Genomic DNA, 15,469 nt, shown 5'->3' with positions numbered 1-15,469 from the left:
GCTGGAGGCCGGGCTGTGGCTGCCCTGCCCCTGCCGCTGCTTTGAGCCTTCGCTGTGTTGTAGCCCTGCTCGCCCTGCCTGACCAGACCTCCGGGGGGTTCCCCGCTTGGATACATCGCGTCTGCCACCTGGGGATTTGTGTTTGTCCCTGCCGCCCCAGCCTGCTGTTCCCGAGGGTCCGGCCGGACACCGGGATCGGCTGCCCAGGGGTTTGTGAAGCCTTTGTTCCATCCCTTCCCGGGATCCCAGGCCACCACTGCCGCGTGCTCCCCGAGCTCGCTCCGGAGCGCCCCCTGCAGCCGCGGGGGAACCATCGCACCTGCCCTGCTCATCGGGAGCCGCCAGCGCCCCTGCCGGCTGCGAGCGGAACTGCACCCGAGGGGAAAGGGCCTGACAGCCGAGAAGGCTGGGACTGGGTTTGTGATTGTTTGCTGTTACTGCCATAGTTACTGTTGTTTGTTTGACTGTTTATACACATACAGATATATAATAGTAAAGAACTGTTATTCCTATTTCCCACATCTTTGCCTAAAAGCCCCCTTGATTTCAAAATTATAATAACTCGGAGGGAAGGGGGGTTGCATCTGCCATTCCAAGGGAGGCTTCTGCCTCCCTTAGCAGACACCTGTCTTTCAAACCAAGACAGGTGGTCAAAAAAATTGTATTTTTCAACAGAGATCTGACTTAATTACATCTAATATGTGGTTTAAACAAAGGTTTAGTTCTCAAAATACCTTGGATCTTAGAGTTGTGAGTAAACTCATCAAAACCATCAAAAAATGTGTAAGCTTCAAACAACCTGCCTTTTTCTTTCCCTGTCAGGACCCACCTTAGCTTTTCATGTTCAGTAGCTTGCTTTCCACACTTCTCACTACTTTCAGTCCGTCAGAAAGTTCATGATCACAAGTAACAGAAGAATGAACTCCAGAAAAGGTCATATATTCCAGCTAAACGTCTGAGTTAGATGGACTTCAGCCTGTGTTTCCAGAAATGTGACTCTGTGTCTCTTAATTTTCTGATAAGAGAATTGAAAGGAGTAGCTTATTTGACCCTCTGCCTCCTATAAGTAATTTTTTTGTTCTTCCTGTTTTCATATCAACAAGATTGCCTTGTGCTGTGTCTCATTCTGGATGTTTTTGTGTTGAGGGGTGACCGACTTCCCTCCTCATTGTAGGTTGTTGCTGTCTTTGGAATCTTCTGTGTTCTCTGCATGGCTTTTTGCTTAGGACTTCTATTCACATTCAAAAAAATGTGTAACATGCCACGGTGTGTGACAATTCAGAATAAAACCGTATATACATTAAACACAAATTATCAGCATGATGAATAGCACTAAAATTTAAAGAGAGGTCCATACAATTTCTACTATAATTCAGTTATGTTCTTGGCTTTTAAATGAGGTTGTAAAGTTCAAATGTGTTGTCTGGCATGTGTCACCTGACAAAAAGAAAATGAGGAAATGTCTGATGTGAAGGCTCTTTGCACCTTATCAGGCAGAGTCATGGAAAACCTGAATGGTATAGTCACCTCCTCAAGATCTTTCAGCACCTTTATGTATTCTGGGAAGGGGGTCAGCAAGCCAAGCAACTGATGCTGTGTGGGGCCTTCAGTCCTCCCCAAATGTCCAAGTGTACTGCCTAGGAGATAGAAACAATGCTTTTGGTGATAGGACCTATCCCCTGATCTCACTTTGGAGCAGACCAGTTCCTCAGTTAACTGTTAACTCTGTTAAAAGGTTGGGTTTTCTATGCAGGGTGATCTGTGGAACAACTCATGCCATTTTCCTCCTCTAGTGAAGGACAGTGTCGATTTTGATTTCTGGGCAATCAGTCCACTTCTGGCAGATAGCTGGTCCCAAAGCACAGGCTCCATGAATTTAAAGAGGTGATGTGCTAAAAGAGCAGACACTGCTTTCCCCGGAGGTTGACATTGAAGACCAGGCTGAGGACTGGAACTGAGAAAGGAACATAAAGCCTCCACAATCTAAAATATTGTAGCTTCTTGTACCTTCTGGGAGTCAGTGGCTCTGCAGGATCCTGAGGTGTCTCTGGGTAGTGTGAGGGTCCCAAGCCAGGCCATGGCACTGGGATGTCTTTCTAAGCCTGTGACACTTGGGGAGCTGAGGCAGCACATCAATGAGAGCTGAGCTGGCTGCCAGCAGTTTTAAAGATTTGTGTCAGTGCAGTTCCCAGAAGCGATTCATTCCTGTCCAGACACACAAAAAGCTATCCAGGCTGGCAGTCCAGGCTTGCCTGCGATCTTTGCATTTGGGGGAAGCCTAATTTAATGTTAACTGAATCTAGTTCCTTGGAGACCTTACTCAAAAATACAGGAGTAAAAACCTGGGATTACCTGCAGGAAGGGTTTTTCAAGAGGCAGACAATGTTCCCATAATGATCGGTGGACTTGGACCATGATTTTTTGTTTGCATGCTTTCCTGTCTAACTTTAGTACTGCCATGGTTTTTGAATCCATGAGTAACAGCAAAAAGTCCTTTCAAGCTGCCTCTTGGACTACAAGGCTGTGGTTTCCTTCTGCTACTGGGTTTGGCTTGCTGGTTTGGAGTCCATTGGTGGTGCTTTCCCTCAGATGAACAACAGGCCACAGAAATGAATCAAAATACTTAGGGCTTTTTTGCTTGTCTTGAATGTCAGCTTATAGTTGCATCTGCTTTATTATCAAAGTGTGGAATTTATTTGTTATTATAACTTGGAATGTGGCACGATTGAAAGCCACAGACAAAGCGGCTTGAAACTAAACTGAAACCTTGTTTTTTTCCACAGCATTTGAGGGAAATAGCTCAAATAGAGAGAATTAAGGAACTATTCAGCGACCACGTGGCATGTCTTGCATGTTCATCTCTCCTCTTCTGCATTAAAATAGCAAATACCAAAACCTTCAATGTAGTACCACAGCATTTGGAGTTTTTCATAGTGACAAACAAACATTCTCCCATGGCTTTTTGTGCATTCGGACTTTCCTGACCAAAACCTTGTCTTTTGGTTCCTTCTGAACCAAACAGTCCCACTGGAAAACAATGTACACAGTTACAGCATCGCAGAAATAAAACTGGGCCTGAAACATTGTACTCCAAGACAATAGACACCAAAAGAATGTGAGACAAATGGAAGAAAATTGGCTGGAAGCTTCTGATGCCTGGGAAATCCATGGTGGGGAGCAGTTAAGATGAATTTGGGAGAGCAACAATCAGTCATGCCAGTAAAGCAAATTAAGCTAAAACAACATCAGAAACCAGTGTGGTTACATGAGAAGCAGAGTCAAGCACAGGGCAGTGAAAGAGTGGGAGAGTTATGAAAACAACCAGAATCAAGCAGAAAAGAATAATTAGAAAGAAAAATAATGATTGGCATCTAAATTAAAACAAAGAGCAGCTAGCAGAGTTCTTCCCTTAGTGGCTTCACGTGCATCCTGGCAAAAGTCTCCTATATGTTATTGAACAAGAATTTCCAAATCAGAAGGACCTGATAATTTGCTGGAAGTCATCAGGACGGTATTTATAAACAAACTGGGTGTGAGAAGCCACCTTTGCAGCAACCTTTCCTTGTGGTTTTCTTACATTTTACCCCTGATTTAACAAGCAAAACTGAGAAAACACAGATGACTTAATTTATTCTGTGTGAGCAAGCCTGAGAGTTACTGCCTGGACAGTGGAGGAAAGGGAATAGCCATCTGTAATGAGTATTTTCTTTATGGACTTAAGTCTGCATTTGGCAGATTACAGATAGTTTTGTGCACGTTCTTACAGAATTTCATAATAAATCAATAATTTAACCCCTTTTTGCAGCTGAGGTTCCCCTTATTAAGTGTTGAGATTCCCTTCTTATTCTTTAGAAATAATTGTGCTGGGAAGAAAACACTGCTTTTGCCTTTTTGGTCAGAAATTGAGGTTTAACAAGTCTGAGTGCCGAGTCCTACAGTTTGGCCTCAACAACCCCCTGCAGTGCTACAGACTGGGGACAGAGTGGCTGGACAGTGGCCAGGCAGAAAGGGACCTGGGGGTACTGGTTGACAGCCAGCTGCACATGAACCAGCAGTGTGCCCAGGTGGTCAAGAAGGCCAATGGCACCTGGCCTGGATCAGGAATAGTGTGGCCAGCAGGGCCAGGGCAGGGATTGTCCCCCTGTACTTGGCACTGATGAGGCCATACCTTGAGTGTTGTGTCCAGTTCTGGGCCCCTCAGTTTAGGAAGGATGCTGAGATGCTCGAACACATCCAGAGGAGGGCAACAAGGCTGGTGAAGGGCTTGGAACACAAGTCCTGTGAGGAGCGGCTGAGGGAACCTGGAAAAAAGGAGGCTCAGGGGAGACCTTATCAATCTCTACAACTCCCTGTAGCCAGGTGGGGGTCAGTCTCTTCTCCCAGGTAACCACTGACAGAACAAGAGGATACAGTCTTAAGCTGCACCAGGGGAAGTTTAGGTTAGACATTAGAAAAAAATTCTTCACTGATAGTGATTGGGCACTGGAATAGTCTGTCCAGGGAGGTGATGGAGTAACTGTCCCTGGAGGTGTTTAAAAAAAGACTGGACGTGGCACTCAGTGCCATGGTTTAGTTGATGAGGAGGTGTTAGGTCATAGGTTGCACTTGATCTCAAACGTTGTTTCCAATGTAGTTAATTCTGTGATTCTCTGAAATGCTGTCTTTAATTCCTGTCAGATCCTGTCAGGACTGCTAAAGTTGTCTTCCCAGAAGAGACAAGGCCATGCAGAATTCCCATGTTGTGGGAGGGTCTCATTTCCCACCTCCGCTGTGCCCTGCTGAGCTGACAGAGCTGTTGGACTTGGAGCTGCCACAGCCCCGTCACCTTCTGTGCAGCTCATGGGCAGATGGGGGTGTGTGAGTTCTTGGTCCCAGTTTGTGAACAACAGGCTCGGATATACTTCTCCACCTACCTGGATAGGTTTTGGAGACTGAAACCTTTGGAGATGTGTTCCAAGCAAAGCTAGTGTGGAAATCAGAAGGCTTTCTGGATAGGTGTGAAACTTGACAGCATTGCTTAGCAAAGCCTGGAGTCTGTGGCCAAGCAGCAGAGGCGTTAAGCAGTGAGGGTTTTTTGTATGGGCAGGAAAGGAAAAATTTATAGCTCATAATCAACCCATGAAAAATATAGTCTGTGGTGTTTCTTTCCTGTCTGAGCTCTTGGAAGGCCCCTGTTCCTATCTGGCTCTGTCGAGTACAGAGTTTCTTTGCAAGGGCAGCAAATGTAAAGGTACTGCAAGATATGGGCGAGTGTCCAGCCCATTTCTGGAAAGCTGCATTATTCCCTGGCACTCCAGTAAAACAGCTGGGCAGCAGGAGGTCACTATGGCACAGTGTACCTCTTCTCTCTTTCCTATTTCCCCTCTTGACTGAAATTATTTGCTGGCAAAAATCAGTGTCTGTAACAGCTGTGAACTCTTCACCCTGCTCTGGGAGACTGTGTGTCTTAAACTCTGTTTATTCTTCAGCTTAAAAAAGTGGCCACTGACCAAGCCTCTGGAAACTGAGCTTAGTGTAGAGAGTGTGTGAACAATATTAGTACAAGAACTTGCCCTATGGAGAGGCTCTTCCTTCCAAATCATGGCTGAATTGGTAAATGGTTGTAGGAATAGAATACCTAGCCTGGCTTTTGGTGCTGGGACCAGGGGAACGATGGTTGTGATGTGGGTGGGGAAAAAGGAGCATGGAGCAGGAGGAAATGCATTATTTGGGCATGGAGCGAAGCACAGTGCTCCCTGCCTGTGGTGGGAATGAGAGGGAAATGCTGTGGGCATAGGACAGTGGTGTTTGTGACTGTTGGTGCTGCTGTGACAACATTCTGGGTATGTGAGGGGCTAGAGAGGACAACTGAAACTGGGAGGGTGGTGGGAGAGCCTGGGAGCATCACTGGGAGCATCTACCTGTTGTGGCCTTTCCTGGCCTTGAGATGTAGAGCTGGTGTGGCACTGTTGGCTGTGCCACAGCTTGCAATGAAACCTGAAATCCAGAACGTGTTTGTATGTTAATTCTTGATTGTAAATACTTTTCATAGCTCTGAAACTGTAATTCCAGAATTTCTCCTGTCAGCAAGCCTAATCAAAGAATATTACCAACAGGTTTCCAAATACTTTCATTGAAAATTCAAAGTAGCCACATTATCAGAACAAGAAGGGACAGAAACATCAGACTTAAATGGATGTGATTTCTAAAATGAAATCTGTCTGGTATTAAAAGTTAATTGAGTTTTGAGGAAAAACCAACACCGTTCAGATGAGACACAGAGTGGGAGAAATTCTCTATATTGTTTCTTAACTATTGGTTTATTTTGGATGCTGCTGAGCAGCTGAGTTAACCAGAGACTGCTGTGGTTTCCCAGCTTGGAGCAGGAATGTGCCAGTATTTGTACACAGCTCCAGTAGCGAGTTTCCTGGGCTGGAAGAGACTTGAGATACAGAAGTGGTTTTGGAGACCTGGAAAGTTCAGGGCCTTTTTCTCAGGAAGTTTAGGTGTTTATCGTGCCTTTTATTCTGAAATAAGGAGCTTAAAGTTTTAAGAAAAGTGGTTATTTTTTAGTATTTTTCTAGTTTTTCTACACTGAGTTGAAAATTGTCAACAACATTGCAAATTATTTCTGGAAAAACATAGCTTAAATTGTCTTATTTTCTTACAAAATCAAGTTGAAATGATGATAAATCCTTGCAAATACAGGATCTAAGGGCATTCCCACAAGCATATATTGTGCAGTATCTAAGTACCAAACTAATAGATGGGTGTGGATGAAAACCTACATAAACCAGGAAAAGCAAACAAACAGATCACTTCCCCCCACTTCAGGCAGGGTGGAAACCACGCTGAGTCATCAGCTCTGCTTTCCCCTCATCCCTCTCAGTCTGTAGAAGGATTGTCCATGGGCTGGTGTCCTTTTTAGCTGCATGTATCTAAGAAAGTCTAGGATAACTTCCCTGAACAAGATCCAGTGGTCCTACAACTCCTTAAGCATCCTTTTCCTGCTCTGCCAGCATGAGCAGGACACCCTTTTTACATGGTGTAATTTGACAGCCCCTCCTTGGTTTGGGCTGAAGATGAAATCAAGACTCTGCTGATACATATTTAATCACTAAGATTAGCAGGATCACTGTGTCTCCTAGACTCAGCTCTCTTGACACTCCCAGGCTGACCCTGGCATGGGCAGCCTCATGCTGCAGCGAGGGTTTTATCCTCCCAGATGAGGCAATCCCTCTCACTGTGTGTGCCTGTGGGGGTTAGCTTCAGGATTGTCTCCTTTTTCCTCCATGAAAGCCACAGTTTCATGAGCAGGCAGGCTTTGTACCAAGACTGCAGATAAGAAGGAACATGGCATGGAGGGATATGCAGCTGCAGTATGGTCCCCAGACTCTGCAGCTGATGAAAGGCCCCAGAGGAAGCATTTGATTTAGCATTTCCACGGGAAAGGAGCCATGAATACCGTGTTTCCTCCCTGCTGTTTTCCCACAACATCTCAGGGAGTGGTTCTGGAGCAAACACTGAGCTTTTCCCAGTGGCCCAAGATGGAATGAAGAAATTATGTTGTGCTGTTGATGGTGTGTGTAATGTCTGGTGGTTGCTAAACATGCCTGTAGTACAGCTCAGCACAGATACTTCAAGTGGGCTGTGAATGTCATGTATGTTTGTTGTTCTGTTGGATACAGGTACACTCAGTTCCATCTGGATGCAAACACTGTGTTCTCTCTGTTTGCTTGTAGTGAAATAGCATCAGTCTTACGGGCCTGGCTCGATCAGTGCTCAGAGGATTTCAGGGAGCCCCCTGACTACATGTGTTTGCTGAAGTTGCTGGAATATCTGAAGAATAATATGCCCAATTCTGACATGGAGAGCAGGGTGCAGAACCTCTTGAAGCAGTTTCAGAACCAAGAAGTAGAAGCTGTTGGTGAGTTATTGTTCCTTCTCTCTTTCTGTCCTCCCAGACTGTAAGATGCCCCAGGGATTTATGTGCAGTACGTTTCACCACCTCTCATGCTTATCAATAGTATTGTGAGGCTCACCAGTGACTTTTGTCTTCCTTTTTTGTTTTTTAAAAGGAAACCCAACCTCTGTGTGAGGCTGCAGGCTCTGTGAGGGATGCAGTAGTGTTACAGTGTGAGGTGCCTATGTCTGTTCATCCTTGGGTGGCTTGGGAAATCCAACACCTCTCTAATATTTAGCCAAAGCTTTGAGACTGCTGCAGCAGCCAAGTGGTTAATTGTCAGCACACTTCCACTATCACTGAGTTAAAACACACAGTTGCTCTCTAGCTGGGCTTCTCACTTAACGCCCCCCCCCAAGAAAAACCCAAACAAACAAAAAACTGAATACAGAGCTGAGACAAAATACAGCTTGAGTCACAGGCTTTATCCTGCAGCTTTTCTTCCTAGTTACCATCTTGTCAAAGGAAGTGTCTGTGGGTGTTTTTTCCTATTGGAGTGGCTGGCTGCTGGTATCCAAGGACAGAGGAAAATCTTACGTTATTGGGGGTCACAGTCTGCTGGAACAATGGAGAACTGTAGTCACACAAACCTGACACATCCCCGTATCCTGGTCAGAAAGCTTCCTGTGGCAGAGCTGGGAAGTGGGGAGAGTAAGGTATGAATGAGAACTGGAATCAACTTCCAGCTTTGGTAGAGGGGTGAGAGGGAATAATTCATGCCACAAATGATAAAGGAAATGCCAAAAAAACCACTTTCATTCCATAAAAGTCATGTCTGCCGGATGCTCCAGAAATACCATGTCAATGCCTAATATTGTGAAATGCCAAATTAACTTAGTCATGAACAGAAAAAGGAGTAATGCCCAGAGCCCAGGCCTTTATTGAGCACAGGTAAGGGAACAGGATGGCTAAGATGTCCCTAGTGCTGATCTTTCCTGGCTTGGTTCCCCCAGCTCAGACAAGGAAAACTCATAAGAACTATATTTGGGTTCATCTGCTCTTCAGAGTGAACAGAAGTTCCCAGCAGCCCTGCTTCTGTATTTGTTTCCTCAAGGGACAGCTGAAAACATTCTTTTTTGAGTCATAGGTAGGCCAATAGGAATGATAACATTTTCCAAATTGTGGAAGAATAGAGGCTAGTTATTAGAGTAAAATAAGAGGAGGGCAATGAAATTAAGCTGTGGGGTCTGCAGAGAAGACTTTTAGGATTGCCTTACTTTTATCAGAGCTCCATCTTCATACATTTTCTTTCAAAATTCCTGATACATTGTCTGCAATTGTTGATAATTACTGTCCCAAAGCATTCCTGCTGTGTTCTGAATTTTGAAATTTGGGCTCTAATCCTACGGCTTGATTTGGGTAATCAAACTTCTGTTCCCTGCTGCCATCAACCATGCCAGTAGATTAGATTACAGTACCAGATAGGAAGATTAAAGCTGCTTCTGGCCTCAATTCTTGCAGGTTGAGCAAGCAAACCAAGGAGAAGCAGAGGTTGCAGGGTCAGGAGGGACACGTGCTTGCTCTCAGTGCAGTCAAGAGGCAGTCAGACTTTGAGAGGGCTGAATGGACCAGAGGGGTCCTAAGATGATGAGATACTTGAATACAAGAGGATTCCAGCTTGTTGGAGAGCAGGGAAAAGACTGGTTACACATCTGTGAGGGAGAAAAAGAGGGACAAAAAAAGAAAATGAAAATTTACACTGCGCTTCAGGACCTCATTTTAAGCATGCTGTGAGGTTTTGTGTAGAGCTGCAGCTCAGTGATGAGGATTTTCAGTTGAATTTCAAGAGCCGAAAGGAAAAGGAGTTTTTACAAAGCCAAAAGGAGTGAGATTCTTGTAGCAGTTCAGTCCAAGTCCATTTAATTATGCAAATTGTTACAAAATGGCCACGGAAAAGTAGCGCTGGAACAGAGGTCTCCATTTACCACACTGAGCTCTGCTAATAAAATGTGCAATTCAAATGTACAGATGGAGATCAGCCTGTAGACATAACTTGTTACATCAAAACTGTAGCAATTTACATTGGTGATTATGTTTTGTTAATTACTGGAGGAAGGAACAATGAAGTATTTTGAAAAACAATGATTCTCTATCACGTTATCTGCTGTTGTTGCTTTAATGCTCTACTTTAACTGGATATGAAGTCTTGTTGGGGTCGCTCCCCTGCCATGGAGCCCTGGGAGAGGGGCCCTGAGGGCACAGACACGGGGCTTCCCTGTCCCTGCTCAGCCTCGTTCCCATTGGTTGGTTTGTGTTCCCTGCGCGGGCAGAAGGACCCTTGGTCCCGTGACTGGAACAGTTCCTCGGCAGAGCTCCGGCCATGCGGCTGGAGAAATAAACATCTCTCTGAAACAGCTATCAAGAATCTGTCTGTCCATATATATTTCCTTTCCACGGGACTCCTGGTTTGATATATGCGTGTTGCAGGATCCCCACTGCAACAAATGGTGGAGATTTGTGAGCAGAACGATCCCCGATCCCTAAGCGACTGATTTGTGTGAGTAAACCCTGGAAACTTTGGATTCCTCTTCTTGGTTTTGCTTTGCTATTCCGTATCTAAACTATGGAGGAACCGTGGGAAGACTCTTGGCTCTCAGAGCCGCATATGGACATTTATCTTAAACTTAAAATGATTCTTGAACAACGATTTGTAAATTTTAGCTTGATTCAAGCTCAAAAAGAACTGAAACACTTCCTGGCATGGTTGTTTAAGAACTTTTTCTATGTTTCTTGGGATTTAATTCTTACCAAGGGCTTTTGGAAAACCGTTTGGACACAGTTAATACTGGAGTCAAAATATATGCCGATGGAAGAATATTTTCGTGAATATTATTTAGTTACCGAGACTGTTGAGCAATGTCAGCTGTGTCCTGGCGAAGGGAAGCCTGGCGCAGGGACCGTGCGGCCCAGGCCACGTGCACCGAGCGCTCTGCGAGCAGCAGCGAGGCAGTTCCCGCGCGCGGGCGGAGCCACGCGAGCCGCAGTGTCGGTGGCGGAGCGGGGAGCGGCGGGACCCGGCGGTGCCCGAATGGTCCCGTGCAGCGCGTGGTGGAGCGAGCCCCGGGAATGCCCGGCCGAGAGGGGCGGCGCGCGGGCGGCGGCTGGCGGCGATGGCGGTGGAACGGAGCCGCGCCCAGCCGAGACGCGCTCTGGAGCAGGGCGCGGGGGGGTCGTCGCTCGGGGGCCCGGCCGAGATGTGGGTACAGCGCCCGGCAGCGGCAGCGAAGCTGCGACCAGAGGAGGCGACGCACGGAGAACTGAGCGGCCCGGCCCGGCCCGCGCGGCCCCGAACGCGACCCCGGGAAGAGCGCGCAGGCACAAGCAGCCCCGACAATTCCAACACGGGAGCGACCGAAGGAGAGAGCAAAGACGCAGCGAGACAGAAAACAGCAGCCACTCGGAAAAAGGAAAAGATCATAGCAACTAAGACCTTAGGGATAGTAAAATGGTATAATGTTAAGCAAAATTATGGTTTTATAACAAGGTGTGACAACCAGCAAGACATATTCGTGCATAGAACTGCTATTAAAAAGAATAACCCTGAAAAATGCATCCCAAGCTTGGGAGATGGAGAGGTGGTGGAATTTAATATTGTACTAGGGAGAAAAGGGTTACAAGCATCCCAGGTCACTGGGCCTGATGGTGTTCCTGTAAAAGGCAGTATATATGCAAAAAATCGTAGTCATGTTAGACAGTATCTCCATTGTAAGCCCCCCCTACAGTTTCCCTTTCCTAATCCCACCTTTCCCTTTTACCCTATATCCTATTACCCCCAGTGTATTCCCAATCCGTTTTTTCATCCATGGTTTCCCTCACAAAACCATGCTTTTGCCAATTGTTTCCCCAAAAATCCCTTTCCAATGCCGAGTGGGGGATGAAAAGGGGGAGGGAAGAAGTTAAACCCCCTCCTGCCTCAGTTTCCCCACAAAGCATGCTCAGAGAATTCTGTCTCCCTTCTGTCAGCCCTAAGATGTTCCAGAGAATCTGTTTGGACATTTAAAGACTCAGGAGCGTGGCTTGTTTTGTCTTGAAACGGTTCTTGTTATGTTTATCCAGTTGTTTTCATTCTCCTTCTATTAAAATAAAACGGGTGAGGTGTTGGGGTCGCTCCCCTGCCATGGAGCCCTGGGAGAGGGGCCCTGAGGGCACAGACACGGGGCTTCCCTGTCCCTGCTCAGCCTCGTTCCCATTGGTTGGTTTGTGTTCCCTGCGCGGGCAGAAGGACCCTTGGTCCCGTGACTGGAACAGTTCCTGGGCAGAGCTCCGGCCATGCGGCTGGAGAAATAAACATCTCTGAAACATCTAGCAAGAATCTGTCTGTCCATATATATTTCCTTTCCACGGGACTCCTGGTTTGATATATGCGTGTTGCAGGATCCCCACTGCAACAAAGTCTTGCATAACATTCTTTGTTTTTGTAAATGAAATCTCACCAGTAGTAAACTTAGTACTTTGGTTGTTAGTCTTTGACAAGTCCCTATTTTTTAATCCCTCTTATGGAGTTACTGTTGCCTTACAGTAAAAGGGATTAGGATTTATTTTCAGGGAGTTTCTGTTTGACTTCCTTCTCTACCATGAGAAACAAGGGTATATTTCTTGGTGTTTGAATTTTTGTTCCCAACTTCTGGGAGCCAACAGGTGACATGGCAGCAGCTGTGGAACCCTTTCCCTTCTGCACTGGCTCAGGTCCCTCAGTGAGGAAAGTTCTGCTCTCCCACCTCGTCTCTGCTGCCCAGTGCAGATTTGAAAGAACCATTCAGCAGAATACTGTAGGTGCTCACTGTATTCCATTTCCTGGGAAAAATTCCCTGAGAGGAAAGATGAAGGCTGCTGGAATAAACTCTCTTCAATATAGCCCCTGTAGCCACAAAGGGTGCCAATAAATCTGGTATCTCCTTTTATTTCTGGATAGAAGAGCATTCCTAATGCAGTATTTTGGGGGTATAACTGCAGCCTCATGCCTTTGTAGTTTGATAATTTTTTTTCAGATTATAAATATTGGAAAGTAGATTTAAAAAATTGTGCAATGTCAGTAAGGAATTTTTTTGGAGGTGGTGGTGATGTTTTTTCTTTCAGAAGAATAGTTAGCAAATGGGTCAAGCCACTTCTCTGCTAAGATTTGTTCTCTCTATTTCCTTTTTTTCCACCTTTGCTTTGCCAATTTAATCTTCTGGTCATTTTTCTCACTCAAATGGCACAGTGGGGCCATTACATCAGCTAGGGCCCTTGGGGCGTTCTGCTGTAATACAGTGATGTTGCAAAATAAACAAACACCTGCTTTGATTCATTGTTTGCTGTATAAATTTACTGAGTGTTGTTTTCCATTCTGGCCAGATGGGTTTTGTAGTACTTCTTCCAGTGACCTGGTTGATGGAGAGGAACTGGAGATCAGCAATCCAGAAGAATTTTCCTCTTTTCAAGACCACGTTGTGGCAGAACAGCTAACATACATGGATGTTGTATGTAGAGTATTGCATATAATATAACTTTAAACAAAATAATATATGGGGTTTTTTTAAGTTATATTGCTATAAGTGCAGGGTTCCAGAGCGGGACTGCTGCTGGGAGACAGAACACAACTCTGTGGTTATCCCTGGTTATCCCAGCTGCTTCAGTCATTGGGCTTCTCCTTCTGTCATTCTGAAGGTTTTTTTGGTTTTGTTTTTGGTTTTTTTTTTATGTGTAGCCTCTTTTGCAAAAGTTATTACTTGGCACTGAGAAATAGCATGTTTTGACTATATTGCTACCTGGCTTAAAGATGTCTAGGTACTCTGGACTGTAACGCTCTGATTTTGCTTTGTCTGTATCAATCTCCTTCCAAATACCATTATATGAAAAAAATTTATCTCAGTTATGCAGCTGATATAAAGGTGTCCCTTATTTTCTCAGTATTGTTTAGCTGACAGCTCTTTTAGGGCATCAAGCCTATAAAGAGTGTGCCAAAGCGTATTTTAAACTAAGAGAGAGCCAATACTTACCTTTAAGTACCATATTAGATTTAGATAAAATTTGTCCTTGAAACCTGTATTTCTTCATGTGGATAAAAGAAATTTAGGAGAAACTTGCTGGCTTACCCCACCTCTGTTTCCCTCTAGATGCTCTTCAGAAGAGTTGTGCCCTACCACTGTTTGGGATCCATCTGGTCTCAAAGGGATAAGAAGGAAAACAAGAACCTGGCTCCAACTGTCAGAGCCACCATCACTCAGTTCAATGCAGTCACGAAATGTGTCATCAGCACTATCCTGGGGACCAGGGAGCTCAAAATCCAGCAGAGAGCCAAGATCATTGAGAAGTGGATTCATATTGCACATGTAAAACATTTATTCTTTTTAATGTTTTTTGGGTGGGTGCCTTGGAGTGAAGGAGTTGGGAGAGGAGAAAGGGGTTATACACATTGGTCCCAAGCCATCTTAGCTCTAATTCTTCCTATTTTTAACTGATTTTTTGGTGATACCAAATGAATATTGCCCTTCCTCTCCTCAGTTCTTCCCCACCATGGAAATGGGGTTGATACTTGGCCATGCCAAAGCTTTAAAGAAGTCCAGATAGCTGATATCAGTAGCTCTTCCCTTGTCCACTGATGGAGTAACTCCATCGAGGGAGGCCACTAGGCTGGGCAGGCAGGACTTCCTCAGCATGTGGAGTCACCTCCCTGTCCTCCATGTGCCTCTGCAGAGCTTCCAAGAGGATCTTGTAGCAGCTTCCATGTTTCTTAATCTTTGCATGAAGGTGGTTTTTCCATGCCTGCTTTACATAACTCTAGTTTGCTAATTTCCTAGGTTTTAATATTTTACTGTAAGCTTCCTAATTCCCCTCAGAGCACTGGGCAGCTGGCAGTAAATGAGACCTCTCTGGAAGAGACCATTTCATTTCAAGCACTTCCATGTGGATTTGTGTTGATTTCTAAGAATCACATGGATTCTTTTTGAGCTATACAGAACAGTCAGAAAAAGCTGAAGCCAGAGGCTTTCCAACCTTGGCAGTGTACTTCTGTGCTTCCAGAGGCAGCATTCAGTCCTGGCACCTGAGCTGTGGCAACTGCATGGTTCAAGAAGCTGGTATGGGGAAGGTCTTGGACCTCTCCTGTGGCACTTACGTCTGCTTGTTTTTATCATCATCTGATGGATGCTTTATTGCCTGTGTGAAGGGATTAGGAAGTTTGACTTCCAATTTCTACATGCAGATCTGAGTTGCAGAGGGCACCAGCTAAAAGGGCCTTCTTCCTGGGGCAGGCTGTAAAGAACTTTGTCATCATCCCAAGGCAGGAGGGAGGCCTGGGGAAGCCAGGACAGGCACTGCCCTCATCCCACTCACTCTCTGGGTGGAGAACTTTGTTCTACACCCCTGTTGATTCGGTGCTTCTCCCTTTACTTAATTCATACCCATAATTAAATGCTCCAGTTGTAGCATGAAACACATGAAAAATGTAGGTGCACACTCTGCAGAATAATGGCACATGCACAGGAGCTGGGTGCACATATACTTAGCTGCCCACTTCTGAAGGCAGCTGGTTGCTTTGTGCATACA

At 45.4% G+C, this 15,469-nt stretch overlaps 1 protein-coding gene across 1 annotated transcript in view; it reads left to right on the top strand.

The window, feature by feature from the left end:
* Nucleotides 1-15,469, top strand: part of RGL1 (ral guanine nucleotide dissociation stimulator like 1) — a 57,155-nt gene that overhangs the window by 28,381 nt on the left and 13,305 nt on the right. Inside the window, exons 5-7 of the mRNA XM_048312232.1 lie at nucleotides 7,722-7,906; nucleotides 13,277-13,401; nucleotides 14,038-14,253. Of these exons, the coding sequence (XP_048168189.1) occupies nucleotides 7,722-7,906; nucleotides 13,277-13,401; nucleotides 14,038-14,253 (526 nt within the window). The remainder of the gene's footprint in view (nucleotides 1-7,721; nucleotides 7,907-13,276; nucleotides 13,402-14,037; nucleotides 14,254-15,469) is intronic.

Source organism: Corvus hawaiiensis, chromosome 9 (assembly GCF_020740725.1).
Source record: "Corvus hawaiiensis isolate bCorHaw1 chromosome 9, bCorHaw1.pri.cur, whole genome shotgun sequence".
Classification (NCBI taxonomy): Eukaryota; Metazoa; Chordata; class Aves; order Passeriformes; family Corvidae; genus Corvus; species Corvus hawaiiensis.
The sequence above is the reverse complement of the archived record's forward strand: the minus strand, read 5'-3'. Positions and strand labels throughout refer to the sequence as shown.